The sequence below is a fragment of the Chanodichthys erythropterus genome, chromosome 8 (genome assembly GCF_024489055.1).
Source record: "Chanodichthys erythropterus isolate Z2021 chromosome 8, ASM2448905v1, whole genome shotgun sequence".
Lineage (NCBI taxonomy): Eukaryota > Metazoa > Chordata > Actinopteri > Cypriniformes > Xenocyprididae > Chanodichthys > Chanodichthys erythropterus.
In genome coordinates, this window is record NC_090228.1 from 47,129,434 (window position 1) to 47,148,071 (window position 18,638).

The 18,638-nt window shown below is 35.6% G+C and overlaps 1 protein-coding gene across 2 annotated transcripts; it reads left to right on the forward strand.

Moving 5' to 3' along the window:
- The first annotated feature begins 264 nt into the window (after positions 1 to 264).
- On the forward strand, positions 265 to 7,021 carry LOC137024093 (polymeric immunoglobulin receptor-like). 2 transcript variants are annotated; one of them, XM_067391256.1, is made up of 7 exons: positions 265 to 377; positions 1,050 to 1,355; positions 1,557 to 1,874; positions 2,020 to 2,121; positions 4,442 to 4,519; positions 4,702 to 4,766; positions 4,854 to 7,021. In XM_067391256.1, the coding sequence occupies exons 1-7, from the start codon at positions 329 to 331 to the stop codon at positions 4,965 to 4,967; spliced, it is 1,032 nt and encodes a 343-aa protein (XP_067247357.1). In that variant the 5' UTR covers positions 265 to 328; the 3' UTR covers positions 4,968 to 7,021. The 2 variants fall into 2 exon arrangements, with proteins under 2 accessions (XP_067247357.1, XP_067247356.1); XM_067391255.1 differs by having other exon boundaries at positions 2,005 to 2,121; positions 4,854 to 7,018.
- Positions 7,022 to 18,638: the final 11,617 nt, after the last annotated feature.

Sequence of the window (18,638 nt, forward strand, 5' to 3'; positions counted from 1 at the left end):
CTGGAGAAATAACTGTGGCTTGTTTTAGTTTTAGACATGAGGCCAACCATGACCTATAACTATAAATAAATAAGCCATGTACTGTAGTATGTAAACAAACCAGTCTAAACTTTTAAATCTAATGGTTTTTTTTTATTTATGACACCACTAATATAGTCCTGTTTTATTATTTGCTTACATATTGCTTAAATTTGGGGGGGGGGGGGGGGTAAGAGATGTATCATGAAACAGGAAGTTGTAGTTTCTTAAAAGAGCTAACAGGAACTAAAAGAAAAAAGACAGAGCCCACACAAAACAGAGTCGTGCCATTAGTGAGTGAGAACCAGTCATGAGGGACCATTTATATCTTTTCTTCTTTATGATTCAATTTAGTTCTGGTAAGTTCAGACTTTTATTGATTTATTTTTTAATTTATGAGGAACTGGTGTGAGATCAGTGTATCAAGTGGTTGTAGTTATTTAAAACATCAAAACATTTAAGAAAATTATGTTTTGTAGTTTTCCTAAGATACGACTGTCTGTTCACACGTGCAGAACGTTGAATTAATTTGTCAATTGCAGAGATATTCAAACTTTGAACTCCTAAAGGATGAAATCAGGAGGGCAGCTTCTTCTTTTTTTAAATAGTGAAGTAGTGCATACAGAAACTAAAAATTGTATTTGTGTACACAAATGAAAGAAAAATAAATACATTAATAAAAATAAAACTGAATGTGATGAGATTTGAGCAACATTGTCTTTCTATGTTCATTAAAAGTTGCTAAGGTTTGAATAAAGGCCCTCACAACATTTTCAAAATCATGTTAATTTACATGAACATAACTTACATTGTGTTAAACTACAAGTTTCTGATCAAAAATCCTTCAGAGATTAAGTAGTTGATATTAAATGTCCAGTTCGTTCAAAGAAGAGAATTACTGTGAGATCTAATAAACACAATAAAGTGCTGCTCATGAACACAAACCTGAAGCTCTTCTCAGCTTTTTCCTGATTATTATATATTCCAGTAAAGCCCATTTGTAAGTTTTTGACAAGCTCTCTTGTTTGCAGGCTGTATTCTTTCAAATGAGCGTCAGACAATAGAAATAACAGGATACACAGATGGATCAGTGGTGCTGCCCTGCTCCTGCGCTCATCCTCAGTCTACAGTCATCACATTCACATGGCAGTTTCATCGCAGTGGACGACAATGGATTAAAGTATTTGAGGATGAGAAGTACAGCGGCAGACGTGTGCTGTTTAATGAAAGATCTCCACAAAATCTGTCTCTTCTCATTTCTGACCTCAGACAGGAAGATCAAGGGTACTATAGGTGTGAGACTAAACAATATACATCCATTCATTTAACAGTGAAGGGTAAGTGATGCTTCTTCTAGAAATATCAATCGCTCTTGTTAGACATGATTGACAGCTCAGGAATAGACATTCAATTGTTCTTTTTACAAAATTATTATTATTTACTTTAAATTGTACATTCACTGACCTTTGAGTTTCACTTTTGTTCTTACATCAATGTGGCTCATTCATGGCTTTTTTCTTGTATAAATATTGTTTTAGGCTGTGACTTGGTTCAGAGCACAAAGGCAGTGATTGAGGTGACTGGATATGCAGGAGAGTCTGTGGTTCTGCCCTGCTCATGCTCTGAACTACTGGCTAAACCTGAACAGATACAATGGATGTATTATGTAGGAAACACTTATAAGGAAATTTACCCAAATGAAAAGACTGAGAGTCACAAGAACAGAGTCAAACTGTTGAATCAAACATCTCCAGTTAATCTCTCTCTACACATATCAGCACTGACCACAGAGGACAAAGGAGACTATATCTGTTCTGTCTCGTCTCAAACGGTCTCCTACAGACTTCATGTTGAAGGTAGTTTTGTTCTCTTGATGTTACTTTGATCATCATTACTGCTGATTTTATGAAGAATCTAAATATGTAGAGGAATGAGGTAAACTTGTAGGATGACATGCTGTTTGCATTGTTATATTATCATTGACAGTTACTCTCGTGACAGAGAAACCACACATCCATACATCCATCAGTTTATCAACACTTCAACCTTCACACCAAACACAAGAACTTGAACCACCTCAACAACCACACAACACATCTCAATGTAAGTCATTTTCATTATACTACAATTACAATATTTTATCATTATGTTTCATCATTTTTGAAAAAGTTCCCTATGTGTGTGTGTTTTTTTTTTTTTTGATAAAAATTACCAAAATTTAAATAATGGGTCAATACATCATCAACCCTTACAAAGAGTGTCTCTTACCCTGATTCACTATGTTAAGCCTATTATAAGTGTTTATATTTTAGAACTGTCTGGATGGATTTCACTGATTTCATCAAATACAATGTTGTAAATACAATACATGTTCCTGGATCAACATCAGTTTTGAGGGGCAAGTTTCAGTCAAGTTTAGGTTACAACCAGGGTTAGGTGCTTCTACATCAGTGTTATTTATTTAAATATATCTTATAGGGTTAGATTTAGGACTAGGGTTATGGTTTGGATTAAATTTTTTGACAGGAATGTTCCTGGATCAACAAAATATGTTGACACAGGAATGCGTCTAACCCATAAACTGTAAAAAAAAAAAAAAAAAAAAAAACATGGGCGTAGTGTCCATGACATCTCCCATAGATTTCTGAAGAGCATTTCTGAAGCGAAAAATGAGGCTGTTGCCATCTTGGCAGGGCGTCACTCCCCATAACTGAAAATGGGCAAAGAAGTGGGACGCGGTTGGAACTGAGGTGCCTGATTACTGAAACCAAGCCCGCCTAGCTCGACGTGATCATGTTATCAGGCAAAGGAGCTATTGATCTATCTTAGATTTATTAATATTTTAGATAGTATCTAAGTTATATCGTTAGAAAATTCTAAAGGTCAATCTACAGTGTCTTTATTACAGTATAGATCCTCCAGCACCAGTAATTGTAATTTGTGTCAGTGTAAAAATGGCACGCAAAATCAAAACGAGACTTCATACCTTTGTAATGAAATGGCAATCGCGAGATGAATCCATTCTGTGGCACTTGGGTAAAATGTCCATGAGTTTCCATTGAAAACAGTACTTTTTGTCCACAAAAGCATTAAATCCATGAAATATTGATATATTATCCATTGTTTGTATCACATTTCTTCTGAATGATCTGCTCTCCATCATCGTTCTTCAAGAAATTATGCAACCTGAGCAGCGTTTATGTTGTAAAACTGTATATGATCGTATAATTCTCACAAACAAATGAGCCCGTGTCCAAAGTATAATTTTCAAAATGCATCAGTTTTAGTTAAATCCACTTTATATCCTCCCACCATTGTCATTGTAGTAAATCTGGTGAACAAAACTTTTAGCCAATGCCACGATCCAACAACGTGTTCTGTTTATCTTCCGCATGCATGCACATCTACACAGATGCAAATCTGTCTTGAGTCTCGACTATTAAAACTGCAAGCCATATTATTTTATAATTGTATATATTATATTTTTATAATTGTATAAAAGAATCCCAAAAAAAGCACAAACATGGCAGAGATGCCAAATTCAGCAAATGAGGTAACATGACAGCTCAAAATTTCACCCCCCTCAGAGTTGTCATTAAGGGCAAAATTAGCATTATAAACCAAAACCACAATTTGATCCAGGCTGTAAACATTTTTTTTTTTTCTGCTGTAAAGTCGGGCATTTTAACATGGGGGTCAATGAGATTCTGCTCTCTTTTGGAGCCTGTCTTTAGCGGCCAGTCGATGAATTGCAGTTTAAGTCACTTTCGTATTGGCTTTACGAGAATCTGGGAAAGGTTGCCGCTTGGTCTAACCTGGCAAAATAAGGATGTGCCATACACGCATCACTCGCCTGTGTGTCTCTCTTCACATCCGTAAATAAAGAAAAGTTGGTCCAGCTACTTTGACACATGTACGGTGTGGAAGTAGCATAGGTTAGTTATCACAACGAGAAAGTTTGACATGGAGCACACTAAATCTCAAACCTCGGAGGAATTAGAACAGAGGAGTCTGCTGGCAAAAAGAGAATGAGACAGAGCTCGTAATAGAATGAGAATCAACATGGGCTTGGCTTTTCAGATTTGAAATGTTGTAAAAGCAATGAGGAGACGCCATTTTTATTACTCAGCAGGCGAGTAAGGTTAGGTATTTTATTGAACAGATAAATTGCAATGTAGCTCTCTAACAGAGTTCATTGTAAAGCATTATCTATTGTAAAGGATCATATTAATTTGCACAGTCATGCAGAGGCAAAATACAACCAAAAATGAGATTTTCTTACGCATAATGTGTGCATGCAGTTTTGTTTCTAACCGTAAGATATATAGTGAACATTTAATTGAGTGTGCAGCTTTTATTATATCAAATTGTCTAAATTTGAAAACAAAAATGCATTTGTCATGTATTTCTGTTTTCTCAACAGATGTTTTCATTTTGTTGGGGGTGATTCTCTCAGTGCTATTACTGGCATTGCTGGCATTTATCTACTGGAGATGCAGAGGTACATGAACACAATCACACGCTCTTCACAGATATACTCGTAAATGACCAGCTAATGGACCTGTAAACTCTCGAAACACTATAGAATAACGGGTACAAAACCAACGACTATTGAAAACCAACATTTAGATGAATTTCTCTGATGACATTAAAACATTCTGGCTAAAATGTTTTATGTTGTAGGAGGCAGAAATGTGAAAATGGTGACCAGGGATGAAGAAGAACTAAATAGAGAACAAGATAATCAGGTCAGCACAAACTCACTATTGCACAATGGTTACACAACTTCTTGAATACTGTGTCAGCAATCACCCCATCTTTTTCTCTTTCTCCAGGATGACGTGACGTATTCTGCTGTAGTCCATGTTAAAACTGCCGCCACACCAGCTCACATAGAGAGTGACCCAGCAGAGCACACTGAGTACGCCCCAATCAAACTTAAACGCTAAACGTCAAGAAAGAATATAGTCAATTTAATGGTGAGCATTTTAAAGAGATTGAAACAACCATGTACATTTTATAGTTGAGGGTTTTATGTAACTTCAGTTTAAGAAGAAAACCTGTTCATTGTTTGGAGAATGATTTTCAGAATGATTGTATTTTAAAGCAGGACTAGACAATTAAGGAGTTGCATGTTTCTAGTTTCAGCTGAGCACTAATAGAGGAAATGAGTCAAACCGTGTGCATGCGCTTTCACCAGATGATCTCATAGTGTGACTCAATTCTCCTAAACCATAGTGTCGGATTTAGCAGTTGACATATTTGATGTTTAAATTTGCCATGAAATGATTATTGATTTCATAGTGAACAATTCATTCATATGTTTCATATTTTAAAACTTTTTTTCTAAAATGTAAATTCAAGATTTCTTAACTTTGTCTTAACTTCTTCTAATGAAAACAATAGAATTATCTCTGGTAAGAACTTCTTCATTTCAGTCTTTCATAAGATGAATAAGTGACTTGTTTACCAAGTCAGCCTCATTGTTTGTTTTTGTTTTTACATTTATTATTAGTATGGTATTATTACTAATATGTTTTTATTGACAGAAACAGTTACTGAGTTAAAAATTATATTATTATAAAAGTAATAATAGTATTTATCCACGTGATTATTTGATGAGCTGTGATATTGAGGTTTAACAGAAGGGGAGAGCATATTTGTCTTCTTTTGGTTTGGTTTTGTATTTTTGTTTTATCACTTGCTTTAAGAATTATGCACTGATTGCTGTGTGGTTTGTCCCTTCTGTTAAAGTGGACTTATACTCATAGTAACTGTGGGTAAATAACTGGTAAACTGTTTAAGAGGTTCCTTTTTTTTATGTACATTTCAGAGTTAATGATTTTTGTGGAATAAATTTGTACTATTTTTATACCCACACTTGCGGTCTTTGCACTTGACCACTTGTTTAAATGACGTATTTCCTGTATTTGGCTCAAGTGTTCAAGTGGGCGTGAAGACTGCAAGTGTGTGTAGAACTTTTGATTGCCCGATGGGACACACTTATGGTCTTGCAAAAAATGCAAGCGTTTACAGCTTTTATTATTATTATTTTCTTTAGTACTTTAAAATACACTTATGTTCAGTGGTCACTATGCAACTAACATAAGACACTATTTTAAAATTGTGGTGCTTCTTTAAGTGATAAAAATGTTTTCCTTGACATCTCGCGATTTCAGGGCATGTGAATTCCCAAACATAATGCATGAAGCTCAGAAGCGGTATTCAAGATAGAGTGGGTTTAGTGTGCATTAAGGGCACTGCACTTGGGCATTTATAAGACATTGGACAGTCTTGTGCACTTACTTCCTGTCGCGTGCACGGGCTCTCAAGTGGCCAAGACCGCAAGTGTGGGTATTTGGACGAGGCTTCTGTCTTTAATCCCATCAGAACCGGCAGGGTCCTTCATATTATTGTATTTCCTTTTGGTTGAATTCTCTTTTTGGGTGTATTTATTTTATTTTTCCTGGGTAGAGAAATAACCTAGGTGGCGTAATCAGGGGTTTCTTTTTCTACTTTTAGCCAAAGGTTACATATACATCATTATAATTGCACTGAAAATTACAACAAATAAAGTATGTTGATATATATACACCATTTCTGTCTCTCATGAAGCCATTGTCAGCTTCAACATTTGTTTTACTTCTGTATTTGGGGCCTTTTCCACAAGTGAGGGAGGAAGTTTCCACAGATTTGTGAGGACACATTTGTCAGTGTAAATGTTTGTGAAATTGTTCATTTCCTCCAAAGCCGATAAATAAAAAAAGAAAAGTGGAGATGCAGAATCATGCTCTTCATAATTCAAAGGTAATTTGAATTAAACCAAGTTAAAATTCTTAATCCTTGAAGGAAAAAAAACACCACCACTTGCAAAGGCAAGGGAACTGACAAAGAACCTCTTTGGTAGAATGCTGAGAAATGTACTCGGCCCTGTATTTTTTTGTTCTTTTGAGCCTCTGCCTTATGAGGTCCAAATTTGGTCTCAGCTTTCTTGACTCCAAAGTGTGCACCCTTAATAAAGATGACATTTCAGTTTATCGCGATATCACAAAGCCCTGTTATTATAATTGAATCTTTCATAACATCTACACTTTGTTTGTTATAATCAGGATTTGCCAGCATGCAGAATTCAGCACTGAACAAAACTCAGACATTATGAGTGGCTCAGTGGATGCTATCTTAAATGCATATGATTGGACATTGCGTGCAAGAAATCAACACGTGTGTGTGATTGGCCATACTGCTGCAAAAACGTTATAAATAGAAACTGTGCCTGTATTTTTATTGTGTTTTAGTTGTTCTTGTTGCTTTTGTCCAATAGATGAATAACATTTTTTTTTATTTTTTGGTTATTTCTATTTATATATAACCCAAAATAACTGAGCTGTATTTCAAACCGGTTGTGTGTCACGAGGCTCAGTGCAAGTAGGCCTAGTCCATTAGGAGCAAAAGATCTGCCTTTAACCCGTGTGCACTGTTCATTTGGGGTGGACACTTTTTTAAATTTAAAACTTTTTTATTTATTTTTTAATAAATAAAAGTAAACAGGTTTTTATACAAAAACAGCTATTTATGTAAAATTCACTTTATAAAAGACCCACATTTCTAACTTTAATTCATGGGCATAGCATGGATAATTTGTCATGGTTTAAGCCGGGGACACACCTAACGATTAGCTGAAACATTCTAAGACTGAACTGAACACATACCGATTGTTTCCTTCGACTGGAGCCGATTTTAATCGTTGACAGTCGGAGAAGAACACAAACGTTTATGATTGAGACCGCTGCTAAGCAACACACTGTGCGCGGGATCTTGAAAATGGATGTAAACAAACAGCTCGCGCTCTTCATCTGCAGCTATATTTGTGCGGAAAATAACTAAAAAAGTGGAAAAACGCGCAGGATATGTGTGAGGTCCTGGCTGGAGAGGCAACATGGATTTGTTCTCTACAGAGAGAATTTGAGGTGAGTAAACTCTGTTAAATCTATTTTTAGGGCTTGCACTCCGGTGGTGTCGGCCGTTGTTAAGCAACGATAAGCTGCGATCCTCAATGAAGCTTGTTCGACTTGAAACGGCACTGTACAGACCATTAAATTACCACAGAAGTAACTTTATACTACCACAATGCGACCTCAAAGGGCACTTTCACTTTTGCGATCAAAGGGGCAGGGCTCTTTATATTCTCTCTGTATATATTGTATCAACTGTTAATTTTGTATCCGTATCAGATAAATAATATATATACAAAACATGATTTAAAAAAATAAATAAATAAAAAAAAAAGTATTATCTTTATCATTTGTTGCCCCCCTATTGGCTGGTGCTCCAGGACACTCGCCCAATGCCGTCTATGGATAATCCGGCCCTGTACATTACCTGACACGTTCAAAGCTTCCGCAATAGCAGCCCAGCTTCTTTCCTTATCGCTTCTATTATGGTATTCCTTCGAAGATATGTTGTATTCGTACTCTTGCCAGAGTTCAACCAGTTTTTCTTCCATACCGGTTGTCCAATGTGATTTTGTTTCAAACGTTTTTTGACGCCATTTCGCCGCTTGTTTACAATCGCCTGACACAGTCTCCAAGGAAACAGAGACGTCATCGGTCGCAAATATTATGCTGCCTTCACGTGCTCTCAGTGCTATTGTAAAGATGACTTTCCTTGAAAAAAAAAAAAAAACGAAACTTGAATGCGATTTGCTCATAATCACTACTTCAGAAGTGGGAAGAATCTTTGTGAGGAGGACTGGCAATGACTGTTTCTAAAATTCTAAGACTAGAATCTTTAGACACAGCACACTGCACGATTTTAAGCACCAACTGTAAACACAGACTGAACGCAACTGGCTCTGACTGGGGCCGATTGGACATGATCAGTCGTAAGTATCAAATTACATTCATAATCGGCCTTACAATCGTTAGGTGTGTCCCCGGCTTTAGTGTAAGTTTTTTGCCCATCTTTTGGAAAATGCAGATTTAAAAGTAAACAATATCACTTTATCCAGTAGATGGCTATAGAGCTCCACTATTTGACTGACTGAAAGACATCTTTTCACAAGGATTTTTGTGACTACATATAATGAAGTCACAATTATAACAAAGAAGTTTAGCATTTTTTGTACTGATTTTTTTTTTTTTTTTTTCAATTATTGTTTCATTATGATTAGAATCAAACCTGGACAAGATGTTACAAAGAGAAAAAATTGAGTATTTATTTCAAACATCTTGTTTTTCATTTAATTCTAAAAATGTAATCTACACTTCAGTTACTAAATAAACAGAACAAAAATTGATTTTAATTAGTAAATATGTGACCTCACAGATAAGGTTTTAGATTAATCCCAGATAAAAATGCACATCTTGGACTGGCATATCTTAAAATATGTCAGTGCTACTGTTTTGTCTCAAGATTGAATATTTTTTCCCCCAAGGCACGTTTATAAAAGCTACTTGCCTCAATGTCCTATTTTAACTAAGGCCTAATCTGAAATTACCATTATAGGTTACATTACTCTAGTTCACTGGATTGAGGTTGTATTTTCTTATTACACCACTCACGGCCACACAAACGGAAAGAAATTAGCATTTATTTTAGTGATAATTATTCTGTGATAATTATTTAATAAATTCACTTACCATTAGATTTTTGTGAAGACTCTCCAAACTGGTTAAAGGAGCTGGAAAGAAACTGCTTGAAACTACATTTGGGTAGATGATACCATTAAATGAGATATTTTCCTACCAATTACAAAAATAAAAATGTGTTAACTCTTGACTGAATGAATGAAAGTATGCCTTATTTGGACTTAATTCAATTCTTTTCATCTTTCCTAAATCATGGCTTGAATGAAATCTGTTTAAAATGTATCAAATTCCAGTTAATAGAAATTAAGGTTAAAATGGCACTCTCTGCTAAAATAGAGAGGGTAATTAAAGGCCCCGATATACTTCAAACGAAATCTAAGAAAGAACTGATGTGACGTCATTTCGAACAAAATCCAATAGGGTCTGGCTGCAGACAAGATGCACTCTCAGCCGCGCATATATATGTATATATATATATATATATATATATATATATATATATACACACACTACCGATCAAAAGTTTGTGATCAGTAAGATTATAATTTATTTGATTTTTAATTTTTATGCTTATCAAGGCTGAATTTATTTGATGAAAAGTACAGATACAAAAGATACAGTATTGTGAAATATTACAATTCAAAATAAGAGTTTTGTATTGTAATATATTTAAAACTTTTATTTCTGTCATGCAAAGCTGATTTTTCATCATCCATTACTCCAGTTCAATGTAACATGATTCAGAAATCATTCTAATACGCTGATTAGCCTAATCATCAATGTTGGAAACAAGTTAATTCTTTTGCTGCTTAATTCATTTTATAGCCTGTTAGGATTGTATTCTAAAAGATTCTGTGGGAAAAAAACACACCAGAATTTATTCAATATTAAATTCTTAAAAAAAAAAACTTTACTTACACATTTTAACATATGAACACATATCCTGAATACAAATATAAATTTTTCAACAACAAAAAAATCTTATTGAGATTTATACATAACTCGAAATCTGGAATCTGAGGGTGCAAAAACAAAACAATATTGAGAAAATCACCTTTAAAGATGTCCAAATTAACTTTATAAATTAATTAAATCATAGCCTAACAAGTCAAAGTCACATTGCTACTGCTACGGTCACATTCAATGTTAATATTCAATGTTAATATAGTTCCAAATACACAAAGTTTGTGGTGTGTGTTGTAAAGTTTTATTTTTTTTTATTTACAATGCTCAGTGTGTGTGTGTGTATATATATATATATATATATATATATATATATATATAAAGTAATCAACATTTGAAGTGGATCAAAACCTTTCATCAAAGTTGTCCTAAAACTTTCTTCTTAGGACAGCATAGTTCTCAGGACAACTTTGATCAACTTTTTTGATCCACTTCAAATGTTGACTACTGTATAAATATTATATATATATATCCATTTCTTTTTTAAAATGAAAAAAGAAATGGACAATTTTTTTTTTTATTATTTTGTGCGAGATGCATGTTGTCTAATGTATTCATGTCCTGCATAAATGTAAAGACAAACATCAGTGGCTCTACAAGATCATCCTCAATACGCTGAACTGCAGTACTGTTCCAAGGCCTCAATGGCTTCTTCATCCTCCACAGTATACGAGGAAGCTGAACTGAGCCAAGAAGATCAGCAGAATTCTCCAAGCACTCTTAAAACTTAAAGGATTTGTCCACTTTTAAATAAAATTTTCCTGATAATTTACTCACCCCCATGTCATCCAGATGTTCCTGTCTTTCTTTGTCTTTTCAACTTACGGACTGAACTGGCGCTGCTTTTGTTCCGCAAGTAGAATAGGGAAGGCGTAGGACATACAGCGTAAGCTTTTTGAAGAATACGGAAAGCGGTAGCACGTGAAAGGTGATCACTTGACTTGTGTTTATAAAGCATATACAGTTGTATTTTTGTAGAAAATGACCGATCGTTTCGCTAGATAAGACTCTTATTCCTCGTCTGGTATTGTTTAAAGCTGCACTGAAACTAATTTTGACCTTCAACCGTCTGGAGGCCATTGAAGTCCACTATATGGAGAAAAATCCTGGAATGTTCTTGATTAAAACCTTAATTTCTTTTCCACTGAAGACAGACATGAACATCTTGGATGACAATGGAGCACCTAAGAAAAAACAATGCAAGAAGATAATTAAAAATATGCTAAACAATAATGGCTGCAACCCCTCTAATAAAACCTACTTTTTCGTGGAGCCACCTGCTTCTCCGATGCAGACTCGGGGTGAAAACATTTGTTTCATCTTCCTAAAAAAAAAAACATGAAGATTGAATTTGAACCTGTTATCTTTAGTACTTTTTGTTCAGGGGTAGAAGATAGACACAATAAACATCTTGAATGTTAAATAAAAAAAAAAGAAATGGATGATATACAGTCAATGAGTTTGATAGTGTGTGCAAGAGAGTTGATAGTGTGTTTGTGAATGAGTTTGGTAGTTTGGGTGAAAGCTTTGATAGTGTGTGAGAAATAGTATAGTAGTGAATGAGAGAGTTTGATAGCATGCATGAAAATCTTTGATAGAGTGTGAAAGACATTACAGTAACATGAGAGTTTGATACTGTGTGCAAGAATATGTTTGAAATATGTCTTGAACAGTCTCTCTTTTGCTTATTTGTACCCTTTTTGAAGAAAAACACACAAAAAAAAAACTTATCACACGTCTTACCTTGGAAAAAGATTGCATTTTTATATGGACTTTCCAGTGATCCTGAAGTGTCTTTTCAAGGGCACAAGGGACAATGATACAATTAGCAACAAGATGTGCATTTTGGTATCAGCTGCTTTACACCTGCTAGGACTATTGATTGATGCATCTGTAAGCATAAATTGAAGAGACAGAAATAAAAATAACTGTATAATATGCTTTGCATGTTTGTTATCTGTTTGGTAGTATTCCATGTATCTCTCAATTTGAAAAACCATTGTTAACATTAAGATTTTATTCCATCTTTATTTTAAATAATTTTAAGTAACACCTTGTCTAAACAACAATTACACAGAGTAGGTCACCTGCAAACTTCTCTGTCACTTTATTTAAAACAACAGACACAAACAAAGACTTTTTCAACGCCTAAACAAAAGGAATTTAGATCTTCACTTATTTACTGGATGAAGAATTGATACCCAATTAGCACGATGTATACATCAGATAGATATCAGGATAGTTTCGATAACATTATCTTATAGATTAAACAACACTTTTATATCTAGCTAATCTTGTATGAATAAGGTAAATATACTTATATCAATTACTTAATAGTCGTCGTCGACTCCTCTAAACACGTGCATAACGCTGACACCTGTGCATGTGAGATATACCAGATAAATATCAGGATCATTTTCGATAACATTTACCAAATAATGAACAACTCTTTTAATTTAACTAATCTTGTACAAATTGCATAAATATACTTACAAGTAGCCTGTAGGTGCATGTAGCTGCGTGTCCACGGGCTGCTGATAACCCGTGTCGGACTGCGCGTGCGTGATTGAGAGCAAATGTGTTGGACTGCGCAAGTGCGGCTGAGACTGCATGTATCTGAGTGCGCATGCGTGTCTGAGATTGCATGTCTGCAGCCAGACCCTTCAGGCCAAAACGAAGTTCGTTTTGTGTTCTTTTTGGAAGTTTGAAACAGCTTGAAAAGTTCGCTTCAGCTGCAAAACACCTTCGTACTACCATTGGTCAGTGACGATAACGTAACAGGAGGTGTGCGCCGAGGCTCTGCCTTCACTCTCGTGGAACGCGTCTCTGGCTCATTTGATCTGTAGATTTCGTTGAGGTAACATCTCCGCGGGTGAAAACATGAACACACTGGATAGCCGCTTTATAGTACAAAATGAAGTTGTGCTTGTAAAAAAATGAGGTACTGACACTGTTTTTCATGTTTGATACTGTAAAGCTGCTTGATTTTAAGCAATCTATTAAGTGCTATATGAAAACGTGACGTGACTGGAGTGCTAATTTGCAGAGCTCGTGCTAACATTCCCATGATGTTATGATCAGACGCTTTTCTTATGCTTTCTATAATAAATGCTTACTGTTTTCTCATTTTTGTTGTGTTTATTTTGTTACTGAGAAGAAAGTGCACGGCACATATTTACATATTCATCTAACCGTCGCTCTCAGCAGTGTGGGCGGCGTCACATGTTCGTTTACAGTATATCGCTGGTCACGAATTTCGAACTTCGTTTTACTCCTAAATGAAGAACGAAAAATAACTTTGTTTGAAGTATACCGGAGCCTTAACACTTTATGATTGGGGGCAGAGAAAAGCCCTTTTGAAACAGGACGATATCTGATTGGCCAAAACTCCTCTGAGGTGTGACAAACAACTAAGTTTAAATAGTCATATCGCAAGAGAAGACTAGTTCAAGAAGAAGAGAACCAAGACAAAGACAAGAACCAAGAACCTTGGAGTAACAAGAAGAACAGACAAGCAGCTCATGCAAGCCATTCAACTTTCACTCACTTTTCTTTTCTTTGCTTTAACTTAATTTTCTTTTCCGCTGAAAGTCTCGTGTTCTAAATTTTTTTCCGCAAAGTTCAACCAATGACTTTTGCCGCTTCAGCTTTAACTCCAGCCATGACAAAGAGACTTCCTTTCATTGTTCCACATGGACCTTTAAAAGATTAGTTCACTTTTAAATAAACTTTTGCTGATAAATTACTCACCCCCATGTCATCCAAGATGTCCATGTCTTTCTTTCTTCAGTGGAAAAGAAATTAAGGTTTTTGAGGAAAACATTCCAGGATTTTTCTCCTTATAGTGGACTTGAATGGGCACCAAACTGTTGAAGGTCAAATGACAGTTTCAGTGCAGCTTCAGAGGGCTTTAAACGATACCAGACTTATCTAGCGAAACGATTGGTCATTTTTTTTAAAAATAAAAAAGTTTATGTTTTATAAGCACAAATGCTGGCCTTGCTCTGTTCAGTGATGCGCGCTCGTGACGTCACGCAATACGCAATTACGTTGAAAAGGTCACGCTTCGCGTAAGCGGAAGTACCGAATCGGTGTTTACAAATCGTGCGGAAGGAGGACCATATACATGTATTCAAATCGCTTTGTGTCAGTTCATCGTTTAAAATGCCCATTTCGTGTGCGTATCCTGGGTGTTCTAATATTAGAAAGCCTAAAAGAAAATTTTCGTCAGGACAGAAAATTGTGTCTTTTCATCGATTTCCTATACAAAATCCTGAGCAATTGAAACTGTGGTTGCTCGCGCTGCACTTGGATATCAACACACCCGAACATGCTCTAATATGTAAGAGAGTGTGCAGTGATCACTTTTTCGACGATGATTTCAAACCCTCCCAGCAAGGAGATCGCCGTTTTCTGAAAGCGTCTGCTGTGCCCAATACGTTTTTACAGGAAACGGAGGTATGTATGTTTTTTTTTATATATATATTAGATGCATTGACGTTTTTTTTTCTCGTCAATGTGTTTCATAACGTGAATGTTTATCACTAATATCTTCCTATTACTATAGACGTGTTAAAATGTTTTTTTTTTTTTTGTTTACTCCCAAGTATCTGTCTCGTGGAAATCTAGAGTCCCTAGCAAAAGACAATAGTGCGGAGCTGGAGGTCCAGGAAGCAGGAGTGTTTTTGGCTAATGTTCCACAGTCAACACCAGTAAAGCAACAGGACTCTGATCCAGGAACTACCACGAGGCAGTTTTCAGATGCTCAGTCTAAACTTTGTTTAGTGCTCACAAGTCCTGAAAGTGTTGGACACAGGAAAACACCCTCATCATCTGGGATATATTTTGCCCTCCCTGCAATACACTCTCACCAGTCTGTAAGTACCATCATTTGTGACCTGTTTACAATGTGAAATTATGGTCAGTTATTCTTTTGTGTTAGACATTGGGAAAAAAGAATTTCTAAAAATGTAGTATTTAATAATTTGGCGATGTTGCATCATTAAAAATACACAGATATACTGTACTAAATGTACTAAATTACTATTTATATTACTAATTTATATTCAGTTATATTAAAAACCAACTTTAATCTATCTAATTTCACAGCCCCCTGTGTATAATCAACCAGAACAGACGGAAGAGCAAATAGAAGAAAGTTTGGAGCTTGATGTCAGCCTGCTTTCCATAGATCCTCCATCGGACAAGAAAGATGTTAGTTTTCAGCCACTAAGTTCAACATCAACGTCTACCCCAAGCACAGAAGAGGACGAATGTGAAGTTCATTGGAAACAGAAAAAATGGATTGTCAACGAGTCCAATGTCATGAAGCTGTTCAAAAGATGTCAAGAATGTGGATCAGTAATAACAAAGACCACAAAAGCAACTGTGGGAAGTGGAGAGATGGAAGGTCAGACAGGCAAGTAAATGTAGTTATTATTATTTATTTATTTTTTTTTTTTGTTGGACAATTTTAGAAAATTTTAACAACACTGAAATGTTTTGTACTTGTGTTTCTTTTAGCCCTGGATTTTCGGCAAAATACAACACGTACAGTTTAATGGATGACACAACAGACTAGTGTTGTCACGATACCAAAATTTTGACTTCGATACGATACCCAACTTCAGTATCACGATACCGATACTTAAACGATACTATGGCAAAAACCTAAAACAGTAGGAAAAGTAAATAAATAACATATGACAGAACTGTGGCTAGCATTTTTATTGGCCACAATTTTGATGTTGGTAAATTACATTTTATATGATTAAAGCTGACTTTCTTATGCTTAAATTACTTTTGAGTCATTTTACTTGATTTAGAAGATTTAAAACACTTTCAAACTTTTAAATGCAGACTGACCACCCAAATCAAGATTACATTTTATATCAGCTGGTATGTACAGGTGGGCAAGAGGTGGACAATGTATGAGCATGAGCTAGTATGAGAACAAGTTATTTGTGTTATGCTATATAAAAGAACAAAGAAGCAAATTACAAAAACAGTAGTAAATTAAAAATAATCTTTTTTCAGATACACTAAGTTTATTTAACATATTTAACAGGTTTTGTTGTTTGATTAACATTAATGATGGACAGGCCTATTTAATTGGGCTGCTGAATGCATGGACGTAACTGACAAATATCCAGTTATTACCCACCTGTTTACGTCCACTTAAGCCATAACCGACTGTATTCACGCGAGATACTCCACACGATGGACATTTAGACATCTGTGTGCACGTGTATTTGACTATTCAGACGCGTGGAAAACTGATCGCGCGCGCGACAGACAGAGAGAGAGAGAGAGCGAGAGAGAGAGAGAGAGAGCGCTTCTGTTGTGTGTCATTCAGCGCAATTCCGCCTATCCCTCCTTCACTAACTGCATGTAAATAACGAATTGTGTGATTGGATTGTAATTTTGTGCTACGACGATCTTCGACGACCATTTGGCTGTAAACTTAAATTATATTCAACTCGCCAAAGTGGCTAGTGGGAGTGGCTGTCATCAAGCCCTGCATGTAAGTGTTTTGACAGTGAGAATATTGATTACTGTAAATAATTAGAGCAATGTTATTAAAGCATAAATTGGTTTAATATAATTGTATAGTCCCTTCACATATTTGTTTTTTAAAATTAATTTTATTTTAGCAACCAGATATCACTTATTAGACTCAATAATACACCTCTTTGCGGATGTCTGCTTGCATGAGTAATATAAATAACACTCATTTAATTTTTTAGAGCATAAACATAACGCTGGTATCACATTCACTAACCTGTCGCTCTTTAAATTCTCTGTACAAATCGGGATGTTTGGCAAGTTGGATGCTCCCTTCGCTTGCGTTATTTTGTAACGTATTTTGCAGACGGGCTTTGTGGTGTCCGTGGGCTTGCCCTGACTGTCGGCAATGTAAGCAAAATAATGCCATATTTTGCTTTGTGCATCTGCCGTTGCGCAGTTGACAGGAATAAACACGCACTCAATGTGCCTCAGAAGCAGCGCGCTGCACACACTGCTCCCTGCTGTCGCACATTAGGAAATACAGCTGGCACTCAAAGTACCGGTACTAATAAAATGAAGAACCGTACCGTTTCTAAAAGCAGGGTATCGCGATACCTTTCTAGTACCGGTATATCGTGCAACACTACAACAGACAAGATTGTTCACTTTGAATTGGTGCAGGTCAGTTTACATGACATAATTCTACATCCCGTATGTTATTAAATTTAATTAACCTTAGTAGGTGTTCAGTATTTTAAAGTGAAGTACAGTAACATTACTTTTTGCAATGTTATGATCAATATAAAATGGTTTTAATATTACTAAATAAAACATGTTGGTTGTTTTGAACATTAATGAAAATACACACACACACACCTTGTTTATCTAGCATGGTATTGCATTTCAGGTTACAGAAGCATCTAGCTCTGTGGCCATGGAGCCAGTAGGATTCAAGAGGGCTGTGAACACAATACAAGAACAAGGAATCAAAATAGACGTGCTGACCACAGACAGATCACCATCTATTAGAAAGATTATGCGTGTAGAATATCCCAGCATTCACCACGAATTTGATATTTGGCATGTAGTCAAAGGTAACTGTCTCACAAGAGACTGAGAGAGAGATATTAATTATGAATTATCCAAAAAGCAGCACAGTCCAAACCCAAAGCTTATTTATTCTTATGTAGTAATATACATGTGTTGTTTGCATGCATCCAAAGATTGCTACAATAAACCATCAAGTAATAAATTAACCTTGGTATGCATTATATTGTCAATCCTTTTTAATTATTTTATAATTAAAATGATTGTTTTTCAGGACTTTCCAAAAAATTGTGCTCCATGTCAAGATACAAGGACAATCGAGAGCTGCAACCATGGACACGAAGTATTTGCAACCATTTATGGTATTGCTCTGCAACTTGTGGCGGTGACCCTGACGTAAGTTCTTTAATGTTTTAATATTAAGTTTAATTTCTTTATACACACACACTTGTTATCTTTTTGGGGGGCATTACATAGACTTAGCCTTTATACTGTACTGATGTTATATATGAGTCC

Excerpts from the sequence above, each read along its gene's own strand:
- LOC137024093 (XM_067391255.1), top strand. The coding sequence starts at position 329 with ATGAGGGACCATTTATATCTTTTCTTCTTTATGATTCAATTTAGTTCT. Across the intron at positions 378-1,049 it reads TATGATTCAATTTAGTTCTG|GCTGTATTCTTTCAAATGAG; the intron begins GTAAGTTCAGAC and ends TCTTGTTTGCAG. Across the intron at positions 4,767-4,853 it reads ATAGAGAACAAGATAATCAG|GATGACGTGACGTATTCTGC; the intron begins GTCAGCACAAAC and ends CTCTTTCTCCAG.